This window comes from Belonocnema kinseyi, chromosome 1 (genome assembly GCF_010883055.1).
Source record: "Belonocnema kinseyi isolate 2016_QV_RU_SX_M_011 chromosome 1, B_treatae_v1, whole genome shotgun sequence".
Lineage (NCBI taxonomy): Eukaryota > Metazoa > Arthropoda > Insecta > Hymenoptera > Cynipidae > Belonocnema > Belonocnema kinseyi.
This window is the reverse complement of record NC_046657.1, coordinates 16974280-16995944: the sequence shown is the minus strand read 5'-3', so window position 1 is coordinate 16995944 and position 21665 is coordinate 16974280. Positions and strand designations below refer to the sequence as shown.

At 23.8% G+C, this 21665-nt stretch overlaps 2 protein-coding genes across 3 annotated transcripts in view; one reads left to right on the top strand and one right to left on the bottom strand.

Moving 5' to 3' along the window:
• LOC117168898 (pre-mRNA-splicing factor Syf2) overlaps positions 1-8772 on the bottom strand; it is a 25461-nt gene extending 16689 nt beyond the window's left edge. The window contains exon 1 of the mRNA XM_033354831.1: positions 8520-8772. Within this exon, the coding sequence (XP_033210722.1) occupies positions 8520-8609 (90 nt within the window). The 5' untranslated portion in view covers positions 8610-8772. The remainder of the gene's footprint in view (positions 1-8519) is intronic.
• A 222-nt stretch (positions 8773-8994) lies between these two features.
• LOC117173546 (IST1 homolog) overlaps positions 8995-21665 on the top strand; it is a 15917-nt gene continuing 3246 nt past the window's right edge. The window contains exons 1-4 of one of the 2 annotated variants that reach the window (XM_033362188.1): positions 8995-9416; positions 14861-15296; positions 21237-21371; positions 21520-21573. In XM_033362188.1, coding sequence (XP_033218079.1) covers positions 9148-9416; positions 14861-15296; positions 21237-21371; positions 21520-21573 — 894 coding nt within the window. In that variant the 5' untranslated portion in view covers positions 8995-9147. The remainder of the gene's footprint in view (positions 9417-14860; positions 15297-21236; positions 21372-21519; positions 21574-21665) is intronic. The other variant, XM_033362191.1, reaches the window with a different exon arrangement.

Below are 21665 nucleotides of genomic sequence, written 5' to 3'. Positions count from 1 at the left end.
CGCCAATTAGCACAAATGGTAAGTTCCGACAGTGCCTACAAGTGTGCCTACTGGCCGCTAAATGGCAATACCGGTTTCATATGTATACACCTGGTAAATTTGACTAAAAGTGGCATTAACACTACAGTGTTTTCTGGCCATTCAACCCGTCATGCAGCAACTTCTGCGGCCCATAAAAGCGGGATTAGCTTAGACATTATTCGAAAAACCGCTGGTTGGACTCCGCAATCGCAAGCGAACATTTATAATAGGTCCATTACATCTGGCGATAACAATTTCGCGAAAGCTATTCTGTCTAGAATTTAAGTTTTATACTTTTATATGTCAACTACACGAAATTTATATTATGTATACGAACGTTTTTTTATTTTTGTACTTCCTTTCTTTTATAAGATTTTTTTACTACGTTTTTGTCTTATCGTTGACTTTATGTACATTGTTAAAGTCCTAAATTTTCAGATTAAATAATAATCATAATAATAAATCGATTTAAAATCCAAAAACCTGATTTATCATTTTATCATCAAATTGAATTTTTAACTGTGCAAATAAATATCTTTTATGAACGCACCCATGTTCCAATATTTTTTTTATGAAAGTACACTATTTCAAAAGTGAAGTCCTAAATTTTCAGATTAAAATAATTAAAATTACGTTAGTTATGAATTGTTAAGTAAAAAACCCCATTTTTTTCACTTTTTTCAATAATTTTTTGAACAAACTTAAAATAAATAAATGTCTATAAAATCCACTCTACCTTGTAAAAGATACTTTAAACTATATCGGATAATTTTATCGTGACTAAATATTCAATAGGGGTTAAACAATACATGATTTAATACGCTGGGGTTTGGAACACCCACGATGCACTTTACCGTGATTTTTACCATGTACGAACTTTGAGGGTTAAGCCAAGAAATAGGGAAACAGTTGGGTAATAAATTATTTTAAATAAAATTATTGTGGCTATCATATTAAGTAAAATATGAAACGAATTTTAAACTGAAATGATAAATGTTATTAGAAAAAAATGCATTTTTAATCAAACAATTCAACTTTCTACCAGGTATAGTTATTTTTTTATGAAAAAGGTGAATTTTCAACCAAGAAAATTTTCTAATAAAAAATAATAAGGTGGTTTAATTTTCAATTAAGCATAGATAAATTTTTATCCAAAGAAATTAATCTTCAACCAAAAATATTGTTTTTTAAGAGAGTGATTAAGTATTCAATCAATTATTTGAATTTTCAATCAAAACATTTGAATTTCCACAAAAAAATGAATAAACAAATTATCATTGAAAAGATTAGTTTTTAATAAAAAAAAAACATTTTCAAATAAAGCTGAATTTTTAATAAAATAGTTTAATCTTCAACCAAGTATAGTGAAATTTTCAAGCAAGAAGATTAATTTTCTACCAAAAAAGTATTTTTTTAACAAATGTAGATTTTTAATTTAAATGCCAACTACGAAATTTTTTTATTGATAATTCCTCTTTTTGGTTTACAATTCAACTACTAGGTTGAATGTTTGAACCGATTTGTTAAAAACATACTTTTTTGTATAAAATTAATCTTCGTGGTTGAAAATTTAACTATACAAACATTTTTTCCACAAAAAATCAATTACTTTTGAACTACTGCAAAATACAAACTTTATTTTTCACCAAAATTTTCGGAAGAGATTGAAGAATCTATTGGCACGTGGAAGAATTCTTTCACAGGCGGAGAAGTTTAATTAATTTTCAATTGTTTAAAACAAACGATTATTTAAACAATTAAAAATGTTTTTTACTACCGAATAATTTTTTTAGTGTAAAGTATACTGCGTGACAACAATTTTCATAACTCATTTATTGAAATTAGATAAACCGTCCGCGAGTAATCCATTTTTGAAAAAAATGATCAAGAACTTTGATTGTTAATAACTTTTAAAAAAAAAGTTGGTTGAAAAAATATTTCAGGGGAGTTATTTTGATATGAAAAAAAAATCGAAAACTGTATAAATTGATTGAAAGTAGAACTATTCGATTCAAAAATGGCACACTTGAGATATTTTGACCCTTTAGAAAGTTTTGACAAATTATATTACACGATATCATTGAATTCCCTAAAGTTCATGAATTTGAATAATAATTCAAACAAATTAAATTTTATCTTCTCATACTTAAAATTCAGCCCATATTCAGGTAAGATTAATTTGGGCTCTCAATTGAATTTTACATTTTCCGTAAAAAGATATAATAATTTTTAAAAAAATTACATTTTAAACCAAATAGATGAATTTTCTACCAAAAAGTACGATTTTTCAACCAAATAGATGATTTCTTAACCAAATAGTTGAATCTCTAACTAAAAAAGATAAATTTTCAAGTAAATAGTTGAATTTTGAACTAAAAAAGATTTGTTCTCAACCTGGAATGGTTCCATTTTTATTTTTAAAAAATAATGCTGAACGAAAGAGATGAACTTTCAACTAAAATGATTGAATATTCAATTGGAATATGTACATTTTCAGCAAAAAAAAAAAGTAATTAAAAAAAAATATCACAGACAATTTCTTGCATAAAAATAATTGTTAAGGCAGAAATTGTTGGTCGGAGAAAGTTAAGGATTTTGAAAAAAATGCCAAAGTCAGGGAATTTCTCTAAGAATCCAAGGAATTTTCAATCGATTTCAATAATTTAAAGAGATTCCAAAGGATTTTGAAGACTAGAGTATTTTTTTAAATGCAAAGGAATTTGCAAGAGCTTTAAAAAGTTTCAGAATATTTGAAAAATTGTAGGGCATATTTGAAGATTTCAAATAATTCCAATATATTTTAATAATTTAAAGGTATTCTAAAGGATTTGACCAAATTTAGGGTATTTTTAAAAAAAATCGGAGGATTTTTGAAGAGCTTTAAAAAGTTTTTGTGGATTGGAAATATTCTAGGATATTTTAAAATATTCCAAGAAATTTTGAACAGCTTTAAATAATTTGAAGTGTTTCCAATGGATTTAAAATAAGTTAGGTTATTCATAAAAATTCCAAGGACTTTCGAATAGATTTCAATAATTTGAAGAGATTCCAAATGAGTTTAAAGACTGTAAGGTGGTTTGAAAAATTACAAGGAATTTTCAAGTAGTTTAAAAAGTTTTAAAAGTTTTAAAAATGCCAAGAGCTTTAAAAAGTTACAAGAGATTTTAATTATTTTTCGGTATTTAAAAAAATTCCAAGAAATTTTCCATAGTTTTCAATCATTTGAAAAATTCTAGGCCATTTTCAAAAGCTTTTAAAAGTTTTAAGGAATTTCCAATATTGTAGGATATTTTTTAAAAATTCCAAGAAATGTTGCATTCATTTCAAGAATTAGAATGATTTCCAAAGGATTTAAACTTTAACGTATTTTTTAAAATGTCAAGGAATTTTCAAGTTATTTAAAAAGTTTCAATCGATTGGAAATATTTTAGGATATTTTAAAAGATTCCAACGAATTTTTTATGGATTTCAATCATTTAAAGAGATTATTAATGATTAATTTACAGTATTTTAAATATTTTAGGGTATTGCAAAAATTGTAAAGGAATTTTGAATTCAATCCAATAATTTGATGAGATTCCAAATGATTAAAAAAAAATTAAGGTTTTTAAACATTCCAATGAACTTTCAACAGATTTCAATAATTTAAAAGGATTTTAAATGATTTGAAATATTCTAGCGTATTAAAAAAAACTCTAAAGGAATTTTGAATTCATTTCCAAAATTTGAAAGGATTTTAAAGGATTTTAGGGATTTTAAGTTATTTAAAAAAATCCCAAGGAATTTCAAATAGATTTCAGTAATTTGAAGAGATTCTAAATAATTGCAAATATTTGAGGGCATTTAAAAAATTCTAAAGAATTTTAAATTTGTTCAAAAAGGTTCTAAGGCATTCCAATGGATTTGACAGATTTTAAGGTATTTTAAAAGATTCCAAGAAATTTGGAATTCATTTCTATAATTTCCATAAAATGTTCAACAGATTTCAATAATTTAAAGGGATTCTGAAGGATTTGAAAAAATGTAGAATATTTTTTTTTAATTCTGAGGAATTTTCAAATCCTTTAAAAAGTTTCAGTGGATTGGAAATATTTTAGGATATTTTAAAAAATTCCAGGAATTTTTAATAGATTTTAATAATTTAAAGGGATTTCAACGGATTTTATTAATTTAGAATATTACAAATAATTCCAAATGATTTTAAACTTTGTAGGGAATAAAAAAAATGCCAAGAATTCAGTTCAATCATTTAAAGGAATTCCAAATTATTTGAAATATTTTAGGGTTTTAAAAAAATTCCAAAGAATTTTTAAGATTTTTAAAAAGTTTCAAGGGGCTTGAAATATTTGAGGATATTTTAAAAGATTCCAAGGAATTTTTAATAAATTTTAATAATATAAAGGGATTCCAACGGATTTTATTAATTTAGAATATTAAAATAATTCCAAATGATTTTAAACTTTTTATGGAATGAAAAAAATTCCAAAAAATTTTCAAGATCTTTGATAAGTTTCAAGGAGCTTGAAATATTTTAGGATATTTTAAAAGATTCCAAGGAATTTCTAATAGATTTCAATAATTTGAAGGTATTCTAAAAAGGATTTCATATATTTTAAAGATTTTTAAACAAAATTCCAAGGAATTTTTAAGATCTTTAAAAAGTTTTAAGGGGCTTGCAATATTTTAGGATATTTTAAAAGAGTCCATGAAATGTTTAATAGTTTTCAATAATTTAAAGGGATTCTAAGGGATTTGAAAAAATGTAGGATATATTTTTTAATTCTAAGGAATTTTCAAGAGCTTTAGAAAGTTTCAATTCACTGGAAATATTTTAGGATATTTTAAAAGATTCCATAGATTTTTTTATACATTTCAATCATTTAAAGGGATCATTAATTATTAATTTACAGTATTTTAAATATTTTAGGGTATTGCAAAAATTGTAAAGGAATTTTGAAAACAATCTAACGATTTGATGAGATTCCAAATGATTAAAAAAAATTTAAGGTTTTTAAATATTCCAATGAACTTTTAACAGATTTCAATAATTTAAAAGGATTTCAAATGATTTGAAATATTCTAGTGTATTAAAAAAAACTCTAAAGAAATTTTGAATTCATTTCAAAAATTTGAAAGGATTTCAGGGATTTTAAGTTATTAAAAAAAATCCCAAGCAACTCCAATGGATTTGAACAAATTTGGGGTATTTTTAAAAATGCCAAGGAATTTTCAAGGGTTTTAAAAAGTTTCAATGGATTTGACATATTTTAAGATATTTGAAAAGATTCCATAAAATGTTCAACAGATTTCAATAATTTAAAGGGATTCTGACAGATTTGAAAAAATGTAGAATATTTTTTTTAATTCTGAGGAATTTTCAAATGCTTCAAAAAGTTTCAGTTGATTGGAAAAATTTTAGGATATTTAAAAAAATTCAAGGAATTTTTAATAGATTTCAATCATTTAAAGGGATTCCAAAGGATTTTAAATATTTTAGAGTAGTAAGATAATTCCAAATGATTTTACATTTTTTAGGGAATTCAAAAAATTCCAAAGAAATTTCAAGATATTTAAAAAGTTTCAAGGAGCTTGAAATATTTTAGGATATTTTAAAAGATTCCAAGAAATTTCTAATAGATTACAATAATTTGAAGGTATTCTAAAAAGGATTTCATATATTTTAGGGTTTTTAAACAAAATTACGAGGAATTTTTAAGATCTTTAAAAAATTTCAAGGGGCCTGCAATATTTTAGGATATTTTAAAAGATTCCAAGGAATTTTTAATAGATTTCAATCATTTAAAGGGATTCCAAAGGAGTTTAAATATTTTAGAGTATTAAAATAATTCCAAATGATTTTACATTTTTTAGAGAATTAAAAAAAGTCCAAAGAATTTACAAGATCTTTAAAAAGTTTCAAAGGGCTTGACACATTTTAGGATATTTTAAAAGATTCCAAGGAATTTTTAATAGATTTCAATCATTTAAAGGGATTCCAAAGGAGTTTAAATATTTTAGAGTATTAACATAATTCCAAATGATTTTTAATTTTTTAGGGAATTAAAAAAATGACAAGGAATTTTCAAAATCTTTAAAAAGTTTCAAGGGGCTTCCAATATTTTAGGATATTTTAAAAGAGTCCATCAATTGTTTAATAGATTTCAATCATGTAAGGGATTCTAAGGGATTTGAAAAAATGTAGGATATTTTCTTAATTCTAAGGAATTTTCAAGAGCTTTAAAAAGTTTCAATGGATTGGAAAAATTTCAAAATATTGCAAGGAATTTCTAATAGATTCCAATAATTTAACGGGATTCCAAAGGATTGTAAATATTTTAGAGTATTAAAATAAATCCAAAATATTTTTAATTTTTTAGGGAATTAAAATAATGCCAAAGAATTTTCAAGATCTTTAAAAAGTTTCAAGGGGCTTGAAATATTTTAGGATATTTTAAAAGATTCCAAGAAATTTCTAATAGATTACAATAATTTGAAGGTATTCTAAAAAGGATTTCATATATTTTAGGGTTTTAAACCAAATTCCGAGGAATTTTTAAGATCTTTAAAAAATTTCAAGGGGCTTGCAATATTTTAGGATATTTTAAAAGATTCCAAGGAATTTTTAATAGATTTCAATCATTTAAAGGGATTCCAAAGGAGTTTAAATATTTTAGAGTATTAACATAATTCCAAATGATTTTTAATTTTTTAGGGAATTAAAAAAATGACAAGGAATTTTCAAAATCTTTAAAAAGTTTCAAGGGGCTTGCAATATTTTAGGATATTTTAAAAGAGTCCATCAAATGTTTAATAGATTTCAATAATTTAAAGGGATTCTAAGGGATTTGAAAAAATTTAGGATATTTTTTAATTCTAAGGACTTTTCAAGAGCTTTAGAAAGTTTCAATGGATTGGAAAAATTTCAAAATATTGCAAGGAATTTCTAATAGATTTCAATCATTTAAAGGGATTCCAAGGGAGTTTAAATAGTTTAGAGTATTAAAATAATTCCAAATGATTTTACATTCTTTAGGGAATTAAAAAAGTTCCAAAGAATTTTCAAGATATTTAAAAAGTGAAATATTCTAATAGTCTTGAAATATTTCAGGATATTTTAAAAGATTCCAAGGAATTTTTAATAGATTTCAATCATTTAAAGGGATTCCAAAGGAGTTCAAAAATATTTTAGAGTATTAACATAATTCCAAATGATTTTTAATTTTTTAGGGAATTAAAAAAATGACAAGGAATTTTCAAGATCTTTAAAAAGCTTCAAGGGGCTTGCAATATTTTAGGATATTTTAAAAGAGTCCATCAAATGTTTAATAGATTTCAATAATTTAAAGGGATTCTAAGGGATTTGAAAAAATTTAGGATATTTTTTAATTCTAAGGAATTTTCAAGAGCTTTAAAAAGTTTCAATGGATTGGAAAAATTTCAAAATATTGCAAGGAATTTCTAATAGATTTCAATCATTTAAAGGGATTCCAAAGGATTGTAAATATTTTAGAGTATTAAAATAAATCCAAAATATTTTTAATTTTTTAGGGAATTGAAATAATGCCAAGAATTCAGTTCAATCATTTAAAGGGATTCCAAAGAATTTTCAAGATTTTTGCAAAGTTTCAAGGGGTTTGAAATATTTCAGGATATTTAAAAAAATTCCAAGGAATTTTTAATAGATTTCAATCATTTAAAGGGATTCTAAAGAATATGAAATGTTCTAGGGTTTTAAAAAAATTCCAAAGAATTTTCAAGATCTTTAAAAAGTTTCAAGGGGCTTGAAATATTTTAGGATATTTTAAAAGATTCCAAGGAATTTTTAATAGATTTCAATCATTTAAAGGGATTCCAAAGGATTTAAAATATTTTAGAGTATTAAAATAATTCCAAATGATTTTTAACTTTGTAGGGAATAAAAAAAATGCCAAGAATTCAGTTCAATCATTTAAAGGGATTTCAAAGGATTTTCAAGATCTTTAAAAAGTTTCAAGGGGCTTGAAATATTTTACTATATTTTAAAAGATTCCAAGGAATTTCTAATAGATTTCAATAATTTAAAATAATTAAAAGGGATTCCAAAAAGGATTTAAATATTTTATGGCTTTTAAACAAAATTCCAAGGAATTTTGAATAGATTTAATTTAATTGAAGAGATTCCAAATGATTTAAAAATATTTTTAGGTAGTTTGCAAAAATCCAACGCATTTTCAAGAACTTTGCAAAGTTTAAAAAGATTTCAAATGTTGTAGGATTAAAAAAAAAGATTTTAGCAGAGATGAGTATCGAAATGTATTTACAAGAGCTTTAGAAAGTGTAAAGCGATTTCCAACGATTTAAATTATTTCAAAGAATCCAAAACAATTTTGGTCGAGTTTTGAAGAATTTCCCCGAATTTCGATAGGATTTCGGAATTTTTTAAGATATTTCAAAAGATTCCAAGGAATTTTTAGTTTATTTGAGTAATTCAATCACTTTTGAGGTTAGAAAAAACTTACCCTTTTCAAATGAAGTTCGTGCAGCTTTTTCATGCGCTCTGCTCTTCTCTCTTCAAGAGTTTTTGAAGAACTTGAAGCTTCTTCACTCATTTTTTAACTTTAAAAAAGATGAACTGCGAAATACTACCTTATTTTCGCAAAAGATTGCGCGTAACTCCAAAAACAAAGAACGTCAACAACCAGACCACGAGACGTCACTAATAATATGTCGGTAAGGAACTTGCTGTTGCTCTACTGACTACTCTACATAAAATAATTTTCATGAATATTTACTTGCATTTTGACACTTTTTCAGAAAAATAATCCAAAATATCTTACAGTCAGGTTTTAAAACAAAAAATTGACAGGAAACACCGTAAATTGTAATATAAATTTGAAATATTCTGACATACCGACATCCGGTAATCCAGAATTCTACTTTCCAACTGAATTCTAACCCCACCTTTTTCAGTATGAAAATATAAAAAATACTGACGTCACTGAGGTGACTCAATATTTTCCGGGAGCTTGTCAGAATTGTCAAAAAAGTTAGATTTCGTAGTAATTTCTTTGTAAAAAGGTTGTTCTTTATTTTATTTCTGCGATAATATAATTAATTTTTAGATAGTGAAAAGTGTAAAAAATCAAAATGTTTGCGAGTGGGCCGAATTATACAAAGTTAAAGACAAATTTGAGGTTAGCCATCAATAGATTGAAACTTCTTGAGAAAAAGAAAACCGAATTGACGCAAAAAGCAAGAAAGGAAATTGCGGATTATATCGCGACTGGAAAAGTCGAAAGAGCGAGAATTAGAGTTGAACATATTATTAGGGAAGATTACATGGTCGAGGCAATGGAATTGATGGAAATGTACTGCGATTTATTGTTGGCGAGATTCGGTCTCATTCAGCAAATGAAGTAAGTTTATTTGTTTATTAGTTAATTACAATTAAAGTATCATCAAAGGTTTTTTTCTCTCTTGAATTTTCACGTATTTCGTCTTTAAATTTGTTTAAATTAACGTAAAAATAAATGCGTTTTTTTTGTTGATAAAAAATTAATCTTGGTGAAAAATGAAACTTTTTGGAAGATTCAGTGTTTTCTTGAAAATTTATGTATTTAAAACGCACATATTTCTATGAAAAAGTGGTGTAACAGAATGTCTCGATAATTTCGCACAGAAAATCTGATTAGTTTTTAAATAACTTGAAATTGCTCCATTTATTACATTTGAAATTAAAAAATAAACTCCGCTACTCAACTTAACTAGAATAGTTCAATTTTCTGTAAAAAAAAAATAATTTTTAACAAAAAAAGAACGCATTTTCAAGCAAAGTAATTAATTTTAAACTAAAATAATGAATTTTCAAACAAACAATTAACTTTTCGCACAATAGTTAAGTTTTCGAATCAAAATATTAATTTTCAACCAAACATATGAATTTTGAATCAAAAAATTTTAATTTTCTCTCTGTTAAACGTCTATAATAAAATATAAACTTTCTGCAAAAATGGGAATTTTACATTTTTAGTTGAAAAAATTAATTTTCAAAAGAAAATAAATAATGTTCAATCACAGAAATAAATCTTCAACCAAAAAGTATAATTTTCTAAAAAAAAGAGATAAATTTGTAAGAGCGAACATGAATTTTCAATCAAATTTTCATTTTTTAAAGGAATTTTTAAACTAATAGTTAAATTTTCTACAAAAAAATACCAATTTTCAACAAAATAGATGAATTTTCAACTGAAGAACATAAATGTTAAACCGGAATAGTTAAATTTTCATTTTAAAAAAAAGAAAAAAAAGAACGAATTTTCAACAAAATAGTTAAATTTTTAAACAAAGCAATTGAGTTTTAACTAAAATAATTAATCTTCAACGAAAAAAAAAATAATTTTGAAAACAATAGTGGAATTTTTCAACCCAAAAGATGAATTTTCTACCAAAAAAAGAAAAATATTCAACCAAACAGATGAATTTTCAACTGAAGAAGATAAATGTTAAACCAAACTTGGTATAATTGAATTTTGAGTAAAAAAACTTCATTTTCAACACACACAAAAAAACGATTTTTAAACAAAATAATTAAATTTTTAAGAAAAGTTATTAATTTTTAACTAAAATAATAAAATCTCAACCAAATAAATGAAATTTTAACTCAATAGTTGCATTTTCAACGCAAAATATTAATTTTAAACAATATGTTGGAAAATTCCTAGTTTTTACTCGAATATTCAACAATTTGGTAAAAAACTTGACTTTTTGGTTTCAAGATTCATCTTTTTCAGTAGAAATTTCTTCTTTTTTTTGTTAAAATTCAAATTTTATTTAAAAATTAAATTGTTTTGGTTAAGAATTAATTTTAGTTTTTAGTTTTTGCTCGAAAATGTAACTATTTGGTGGAAAAAATACGTATTGTATTAAAAATTTGTCTTTTTTGGTAGAACTTTAGTTTTTTTTTCTTAAAAGTGAACTATTTTGTTGAAGATTTATCTATTTAGATTAAAAAATTCAACTCCTTGGTTAAATGTTTAACTGCTTCCAAAAAATTTATATTTTTGATAGAAAATTCATAAATCTTTATAACAAAATTTGCTATAAAATTCAACTATTTAGTGAAACAATTTTAGAAAAGAAAAAGCAAACTAAAAATTAATAAAATAAAATTTGGACTCTCATAACATCGATTGTTCAAACTATTCACTTGAAAATTTATATAAATTGTTGAAACTTCATCTTTTTTTTTAGAAAAATAATCATCTTGGTTCAAAATTCAACTATTTTGTTAAAAATTCATATTTTTTGTTGAAAATTCGTCTTTACTTGTCGAAAATAAATCTTCTTGGCTTAAAAGTCAACTATTTGGTTGTAAATCTATGTATTTAGTGGAAAGTTAATCTTTTTTGGTAAAAAGTTCATCTTTTGTCGAAAATTCATTTGTTTGATAGAAATTTTTGTTGCTGCAAATTTAATTCTCCCATTTTTTGTCGAAAATGTTTTCTTTTTGAGATTTAGTTTGTTAAAACTTTATCCTTTTTGGTTTAAAATTAATATTTTCGGTTGAAAATTCAACTATTGGGCTAAAAATTCATTTTTTGTTGTTGTTGATGCTTCATTATTTTAGTTAAAACTAAATTTCTTTGCTTAAAAATTTAACTATTTTATTGAAAATTCGTTTTTGTTGACAAATAATTTTTCGACCTGAAAACTTAACTATTTCATTTTTGGTTTCAAATTTATGTTCTTCAATTTAAATTTCAGCTTTTTGGTTTCAAATTTCAGTACTTTTTCTTATTTTTTGTCTTTTATTGTAGAATAATAATATTCTTGGTGACTAATTCATCTTTTTAGTTAAATATTCTTTTTCTTGGTGAAAAATTAAACTGTTTGTTGAAAATCGTTTAACAATTTTAATATTTGATTGAAAATTTACTTCTTGGATTGAAAATTAGTATTTTTATGGAAAATTAATTTTTTTTTAACTGAAAATTTAACTTCCATTTTTTTTCAAAAATGTATCTTTTTTGATAAAAATTTAATCTTCCTTCTTGAAAATTCATCTGTATTTTGGATTGGAAATTCAACTTTTGGGTTAAAATATCATTTTTTGATTTTAAGATTGATTATTTTAGTTAAAAATTAATTACATTGCTTAAAAAATTAACTATTTTGTTGAAAGTTCGATCTTTTTTTTATGAAAATGAATTTTCTTGACTGAAAATTTAACTATTCCATATTTTGTCGAACATTTTTATCCTCTTATGTTGAAAATTCAGCTGTTTAGTTGAAATTTTCTGTATTCTGTTGATATTTTTGTCCTTAAATAATATTAATCTTCGTGGCTGAAAATTTTTTTCTTTGATTAAAAATTCGTTTTTTATTGAAAATTAATATTTTTAAAGTGAAAATTTAACTATTCCATTCTTTGTCGAAAATGTATCTCTTTTGATAGACATTTAATCATCTTGGTTGAAAATTCCTCTATTTTGTTGAAAATTTAATTTTTTGGTTTAAAACATTATTATTTTAGTTAAAAAATAATTACTTTGCTTAAAATTTATCTATTTTGTAGAATGTTCGATCTTTTTTGTTATGAAAATTAATTTTTTTTGACTGAAAATTGAACTATTCCATATTTTGTGCAACATTTTTATCATCTACTGTTGAAAATTGAGCTATTCAGTTGAAATTTTTGTTCTTGTTGCATAATATTAAACTGCTTGGTTAGATATTTATTTTTCTGTTTAAAAATTAGTCTTTTTTATTGGAAATTCATTTTTTTTTTAAAGTGAAAATTTAACTATTTCATTTTTTTTTAAATGTATCTTTTTTCATAAAAATTTAATCTTCTTTGGTGAAATTTCATCTGTATTTTGGATTGAAAATTCATTTATTGGGTTAAAATATCACTTTTTGATTTATTTATTATTTTAATTACAAATTAATTACTTTGCTGAAAAATTTAACTATTTTTTTGAAAGTTCGATTCTTCTTTTATTGAAAATTAAGTTTTTGACTGAAAATCTAACTATTCCATATTTTGTTGAACATTTTTTTATTTTCTTTCGTTGAAAATTCCGCTATTTAGTTGAAATTTTTGTTTTTGTTGCCGAATAGTAATTTTCTTGGTTGGAAATTTATTTCTTTAATTGAAAATCAGTTTTTTTATTGAAAATTAATTTTTTTAACTGAAAATTTAACTTCCATTTTTTGTCAAAAATGTATCATTTTTGATAAAAATGTAATCTTCTTTGTTGAAAATTCATCTGTATTTTGGATTGAAAATTCAACTATTGGGTTAAAATATCATTTTTTGATTTAAAACATTATTATTTTAGTTAAAAATTAATTACTTTGTTCAAAAATTTAACTATTTTGTTGAAAGTTCGATCTTTTTTTTTTTAAGAAAATGAATTTTTTTGACTGAAAATTTAACTATTCCATATTTTGTGTAACATTTTTATCTTCTACTGTTGAAAATTCAGCTATTTAATTAAAATTTTTGTTCTTGTTGCATAACATTAATCTGCTTGGTTAAAAATTTGTCTTTTTTATTGGAAATTCATTTTTTTTTTAACTGAAAATTTAACTATTTCATTTTTTGTCAAAAATGTATCTTTTTTGATAAAAATCTAATCTTCTTTTGTAAAATTTCATCTGTATTTTGCATTGAAAATTCATTTATTGGGTTAAAATATCATTTTTTGATTTATTTATTATTTTAGTAACAAATTAATTACTTTGGCTCTTGTTGGGGAATATTAATCTTCTTAGTTGAAAATTCATTTAGTAGATTAAACTTTTTTTTCAATGAAATTTTTGTTTACTACAAATTTAACTTCCATTTTTTTGTCAAAAAGGGGTAGAAATTAAAACATAAAAATATATTTAATCATTTAAACAGTTAAACATTCATAATTAAAGTTGAAAAATAATCTTTTTGAATTAAAGTAAAACCACTTGGTTTAAAGTATAAATTCTTTTGGTTAAAAGCCCATCCTTTTTGGTTTAAAATTCATCTATTTCAGTTGAAAATTCATCATTTTAGTTGGAAACTCATTACTTTTGTTGAATTTTTATTTCGTTAAAAAATTAATTTTTTTTTACTCAAAATTTAGCTGATTCATTTTTGGTTAAAAACTGCATTTTTTACTTCTAAATGAAACTATTTGGTTGAAAATTGATCTTTTGTGTTGAAAATTCAAATCTTTGGTTGAGAAATCGTATTTTTTTCTGTAGAAAATTTATAATTTGATTTGAAAATTCAACTCAATTTATCTAGTTGAAAATGCTTGAAAATTTAGGAATTTTAATCGGTTTAAATTGAATTTAATACAGTATCCACATTAATTTTACCTAAATATCCACTGAATTTTAAGTATAAGAAAATCAAACAAAAAATTTGCTTGAATGATTACTCACATTCATAAGAGACAAATTTAAGGAATTATTATTATTATATAGAATAATATAATATGCGTATAAAATAATAAAATATAAAATAATATAATATTATTATATATAAATGTTCATTATTATTTATTAAATTGTTCGATGTCAAAGGTTTCTAAATTCAACACATTCATTGAATCCCTAGAAATAAAAAGAAAACATAATAATAAATTCGCGAAACTTCTTCCGTACATATTCCGATGCTATTGTTTTTAAAAAGACGAAATATTTTAATGGCTTCTTACTATGCAAAATTATACCTAGAAAAAATCTGGCATTATCAGGACAGTTTTTCCAGATTTGAGTAGACATCCTCTCAAAACTGATACCTCTATTGACAATATTTTTTAAATCTTTGAAGTGAGTCTGAGCCCTCTCTACGATCTTTTTTTTTCACATTTCCCAGAAATCTGGACGATGGCTTAGCCGAAGCGATATCGACTATAATTTGGGCCTCTCCCCGAATGCAGACCGATGTCAATGAAATGAAAGTGATATCCGATATTTTAACGACGAAATACGGGAGACAGTATGCGGACGCTTGCCGAGAAGAAGTAATAAAGACAATTTCTGAGAAATTGAAGCACAAATTAAGCGTTCAGTCTCCATCGAAGGTCCTCGTTGAGAAATATTTGATGGAAATCGCGAAAAATTATAATATCGAGTACGAGCCGGACCCACAAGTAATGGCTGAAGGCCAGGACGCGTTGCTCATTGATATTGGATCAGGAGGCGGACAAAATAATTTGGATCTTGCGAGTGGAGGAGGAATGCCTCAACCTGCCGGATTTATTGGATTTCCACAAGCTCCTCTTTATCCTGTGCCTGGTGCTAATCCTGTGGTAATTATATTCCAATTATTAAAAGGCGCATGACGCCATTTTCGATTAATTCTCGAACAATCTCGAAATAACTCGAAACTATTGCTGTCGGGATTCACGTGTTCGTGATTGGATGAAACTTGAATTTGTTTTTCCAATTAAAAAAAAAAAGAGAATACAAACTTCAGGCTTATGAGAAATGTAAGCCTATTTAAGGGCATGTGACACAGCTAAATACCTATATTACCGACCTCACTTTTTCCGTTCACTGAATGTTTTTTTGAACCTAAGAACTTTTTTTGTAAATAAGATATCGAGCTGAAACTTTGGAAAATGTATTAGAATACAATAAAGTACGTTTAGGTACTGCATTTTGGTAGGAATTTCACTGAAAATTATTTTATCTTTTTTCTGAACCTCGACATTTTTTGAACGTTCCAACTTTTTTTATACATAAAATATCGGTCTCAAACTTTGAGAAATGCAAGAGCTAAAAGAAAACTACGTTTAAGTACAAAGCTTAATAACAAAAGAGGTAAAAAATTATATTTCAATAATCAATTCCAACAACGTTGTACACGAAAGTACGAAACCTGGCGGCCACTAGACGAGGCTCTAGAGGGTTCGTATTTTCGTGTACAACGTTACCGACTGATGCCGTTGGAATTGATTGTGGAAACATATTTTTTTACATCTATTATTATTAAGCTTTGTACTTAAACGTAGTTTTCTTTCGGCTCTTGCATTTCTCAAAGTTCGAGACCGATATTTTATGTATAAAAAAAGTTGGAACGTTCAAAAAATGTCGAGGTTCAGAAAAAAGATAAAATAATTTTCAGTGACATTCCTACCAAAATGCAGTACCTAAACGTACTTTATTGTACTCTAATACATTTCCCAAAGTTTCAGCTCGATATTTTATTTATAAAAAAAGTTCTTAGGTTCAAAAAAACATTCAGTGAACGGAAAAAGTGAGGTCGGTAATATAGGTATTTAGCTGTGTCACATGCCCTTAAGCACTATAATCAATAATAATAATAATAATAATAATAATAATAGAACAAAGGCGCCCAGAACTTTTATATAAAAATTGTAATGTCTAGATTTTTGAAGATTTCGACAAAAAAAGAAGCTTTTTGAGAATTAAAAATTGTTGCAAGAGAATGAAAATATTTTTTAAGATTCTCGGAAAAATTTGGACTGATGTTTTAATTGAAAAAATAATTTCTAAAAGATAATTGACATAGATTTCAAAACCTTTGAAATTATGTCCTAAAATGTCGAAAAATAAAATAGACGATTTTAAAGCAAATATGTTCAATAAGCAAGATTGCACATTTTTTATAACAAATTTGATTAAGTTTAAGAGACGTTTAGAGGTTTTAAGAAGATTCAAAATCATTTGCAATTCGAAATAATTTTTAAAAAGTTAGAAAAACCCTACATTTTTGAATATTTGAAAATAAAAATTTTGTATTTTCAAAAATAAATTTTAAGAGCAAAATCACAAAGATTTCAAAATATTTTTGGACGATTTTCCGGACAAATTGATTTATTAGCAAAATTACAAAGTTCTATAAAAGATTTGATCAAGTTTAAGAGACATTTAGAAGTTTTAAAAATATTTAAAATTAATTAAAACCTTGAAAACATTTTTAAAAGACAGACATAAAGATAGAGAAACCGACACATTCTCAGAAACATGTTTTTCGGATTCAGGGGATTATTTAAACTGCTATTTAGTTTAAAAAATTAATTTAAAGATAATATTAAAAAAAGGACTTTAAAACATTTCAAAAAATTTCCTTAATTGTCAAAACAGAATCTGTAAGATTTGAAGTCATTTATTTTTCAGAATTTCAAGAAAAAATTTGGAAAAATTCAAATAATTTAAAAAGATATTAAGACGGTTTCAATGTTTTGAAAATTATTTAAAAATAACTTGAAATTTACAAATATTAGCCAAAATTTAAAAAAAATGTAAATTTCTGAGTATTGCGAAAATGTGATTTCTGCGAAACTTTTTTATGTTTTTTTTTATTATAAAAAATTAATTGATTGAAAATCAAAATCTTTTTTTAGTTGTAAGTTTATTATATGTTGTTAAGAATTCATCCTTTTTGATATAAAAGTCATTTTTCTTGAAAATTATTCAACTTTTTTCCTTGAAAATTTACCTGACTATGACATTTTTTGTTGAAAATTCATATTTTTTTGCTTTAAAATTTAACTAGTTCGTCAAAAGATTTTAAACCAAAACAATTATATTTTAAAGGTTTATAATTTTTAAACAATTTCAGGTTAAGTTTGAGTTTTACATCCTAAATTGGCATTTTGCGCATTTTAAATAAAAAATCATCTTTATTAGAAACGTTTGGAAATGGTATAATTTATAATATAAAGCTTAGAAAATGAACCAATTTTATTTTAAATATAATAATCAAGAATTTCAGTGATTTTAGATTATAAGAAAATCTCGAAAATTGGACAAATTCAAAACATTAAAAATAAAACATTTCCTAGTAAAATTTCTAAAATTCGATTATTATAATTCAAAAGAAAAAATTTTATTATTTATAATTAAAAGCGTTCCAAATTTAAAAAATTTCCAGATACGAATTTTTTTTAAATGGACAATTTTATTAGAAAGAAGTTGAAACTGTATCATTTAATTCTAATTCAATGCATTTAAGATTGAATAATCTTATTTTGAATCAAAGAATCTCTAATCTGAATAATTTAATATTAAAATTTGGAAAATAGAACAAGTTAAAAACGTTAATATTTTTAGATTAGAATATTGAAAATTCGCAATTCTTCTAAAGATTATTCTTTCAGTTATAAATTTTATTATTCGGTTGAAAATTTCATCATTTTCTCTAAATTACATCAATTTTGTTTATAAATTATTTACCATTCTTATTTTGGTGTTAAAAAGTGAACTGAAATCTTCTTTGTATTAAAATTGAACTATTTTTCAAAACTTATTTTTGTTCTTGATTAAAAATGAAACTTTTCGGTTGAAAATTCAACTCTTTTTTTGAAAGCTTGTCTTTTTTATTTTAAAATTCACCTGCTTCAGCAGAAATTACATCTTTCTTGGATAAAAATGCAACTGTTTGGTTGAAAATTCAACAAGTTTGTTAAAAAGTCATAATTTTTTGTTGAAAATTTTACTGTTTAAATATAATATTTGGGTGTTGAAAAAAGAACTGAAATATTTTCTGGATAAAAATTCAACTATCTTTTTAAAATCCGTTTTTCTTTTTATTTAATTAAAAATCCATGTGTTTGAAGAAAAATGTCATCTTTTTTGGATAAAAATACAACTGTATGGTTGAAAATTAAATTTTTTATTTAAAAAGTCATACTTTTTGGTTGAAAATTTCACTATTTCGTCGAAAATTTACTTTTTGTTGAAAGTATAAATTATGGTGTTAAAAATGAAGTAAAATAATTTCTGGATGAAAGTTACAGTTATAAAAAAATTTGACATTCTTATTACAAATTCATCTGTTTTATTACAAAATTATATATTTTTTGGAAAGAAATGCAACTATTTGGTAGAGAATTCAACAATTTTGTTAAAAAGTCATCCTTTTTGGGCTAAATATTCGCCTTTTTGGATTGACAATTCAATTTTTTTCGTAGATAATTATTTCTTGTTTAAAAATTCATACTTTAATTGTGAAAACTCGACTGAAATATTTTTCAACAGAAAATTCAACTGTTTTTTGAAAATTTATCTTTTTGATTTCAAACTTTATCTATTATAGAAGAAATTTCATTTTTTTTTTTCAAATGAAAATGCAACTTTTTGGTTGAATCACTTTTTTGTTAAAGATTTATATCATAAGTTAAAAATTCATCTCTTTCGTTGAAAGTTTAATTATTTTATTGAAAATTAATCTTTTATAATTGAATCGAATTTTTTGGTGAGAATAATTATTTAATTTGTAGTTTCATTTTTGTTGGGTAAAATGCATCAGTTTCGTGGAAAATTAATTTTTTGCTGTAAGGTCATATTTTGGGTTTGAAAATTCAATTTTTGTAAAGAAAATTTGTCTTTTGGCTTGAAAGTTCAATAATTAAAACTTTTATTTATTTTTTCACAGAAAAATCTTTATTTGCTAGAAATTCGTCTTTTTGGGTTTAAAATTATTTTTCTAACTATGACGTCCAAGTTTTCCGGGAGTGGAATCTGCTTACACTACTTTGTGTTTATAACTTTAACAATTTTAGGTTATGTTAGCGTTTTATACCAAAAATTCGTATTTTAACCAAATTCAGAATCTTTAAAAAATGTTGGATTATGTTACTGTTTTTCGTCTAAAATTTGTATTTTCAATAATAATTATAATAATAATAAAAGATATTAGAAACAAATATTCACAAATTTTAAGAATTTTAGGTTAGGTTGTCGCTTTATGCAAAACATTGCTATTTTAAAACAAAAAGCATTAGATTTCGAAAATTATTTACAATTCTGAACAATTTTTTGTTTTTTCGCAGGAAATTATTGGTATTTTTAATGGAAAATTATTCGATTTTAAATAATATTTACAATTTTTCAAGAACTTTAGGGGATCTTTCGTATGTTTCACCTGGAATCTGTCTTTTACAGAAAAAAATTATTAGATTAATGATTTTTATTTTAAACTAATAAAATTTAGAAGCTTGAGAAATTTCAGATTGTGTTAGTGTTTTTGGTCGGAAATTGAAATTTTTAAGGAATGTTTGAACAATATTTGTACAATATTTGGAATTTTTTAACAATATTGGATTTGTATTTCATTATAAGACATTTATAAAAATGAATTATGGTATACAAAAATATCTTGTTACAAATATGTCAAACATTTCTAACGCTTTATATTATAAAAAATAGGATTTATAGCATAAATAAATATTGAGAAAGTTGTAGAATAAAAAAAACTGTATTTGCGAACCATACCTTTAAAAACAATACTGTTTTTTAATTTTTTGATGACAACTTTGATCAATTCCTTTCTTTATATTATTGAAAATTGAGGTTACCAATAACTTGCGTTTAAAAACAGTTTAATTGCATATTTTGCTCATTATAATTCGTTTCAATTTTTATTTTTTTATAGTGCAACACCTAATTGTTAATTATTTGCAAATTCAACAAAAAAGATTGCGATCTTTAAAAACAATTATAACGAATTAAGCATTTTTTCAAATTTTTGGGTAACAAATTTGATTAATTATTTTATTAATATCGATTGAAAAATCATGTTACTCATAATTTGCGTTAAAAAATGTTTAATTGCAAATTTTCGATAAAATTTTTACTCTATTTATCACGCTGAGATTTTTAATTTTTCTTATATTGCAACACTTGTAGTAAATTATTTTCGAAATAAACAAAAAAGAAACGATCTTTAAACACAATTAAAATTAATTTAAATTGTTTTCAAATTTTTTGATAACAATTTTAATATATTATTTGATTAAATCGATAACACTTTTACTCTATATATTTCGCTGAAATAAAAAATAAAAAAACAATTGTAATGAATTTAAACTATTTTTAATTGTCTTAATAACATTTTTAATTCATTATTTTATTAATATTATTGAAAATTCATGTTATCACTAAATTGCGATTTAAAAAAAAAGTTTAATTGCATATTTTACCAATTATCTCTTGTGTGCATTAAATGTTTTTTTAATAGTTTATCGCTTATTTGCTAATTATTTATAATGTGAACAAGAAAGATTGCAATATTTGAAAACAAATATTTTCCATTTTTTTGATAACTTTAATTAATTATTTCATTAATGTAATTGAAAATTTATGTTACCAATAATTTGCGTTTAAAAAAATCGTTTAATTGCTTTTATTTGATTTGTTTTTTAGTAAATTTAAATAAAAAATATAACTGCTCTTTGAACTTATATGATAGTTTTTAATAATTAAATTTTTTTTATTTTCAGAGTCCTGGTGAACCTCCTGTCGGATTTTTCGTTCCGGGAACTTCAAAGTCTCAGGAAAAAGATGAACAATCGCCCTTCAGTCCTTCTTCTTTCTCGTATAACATTCCTTTGGACAACGACAATTTAAATAGACAAGTGAGTTGACTTTTATTCTGAAAATTTTATTATTTCTCTTTCCAATTTATTATGACTCAAAATTGGAAAAAAAAAATTCTAAAGAATTTAATGACTGATGTTTCCTTGTATTAATCATAAACTTATTTCAAATATTTTTTCTCTAAAGGATGAAGACTTGCCCCCGCCTTATGGTTCATTTCCTCCCGATTTGAACAAAGAGGTAAATCCCTAAATATATTGTTTACAATTATTTCTTTTTCTTTTAGGGCTGTTCGAAAATTGCGTTACTTTTTATAAATAAAATAAATAAAA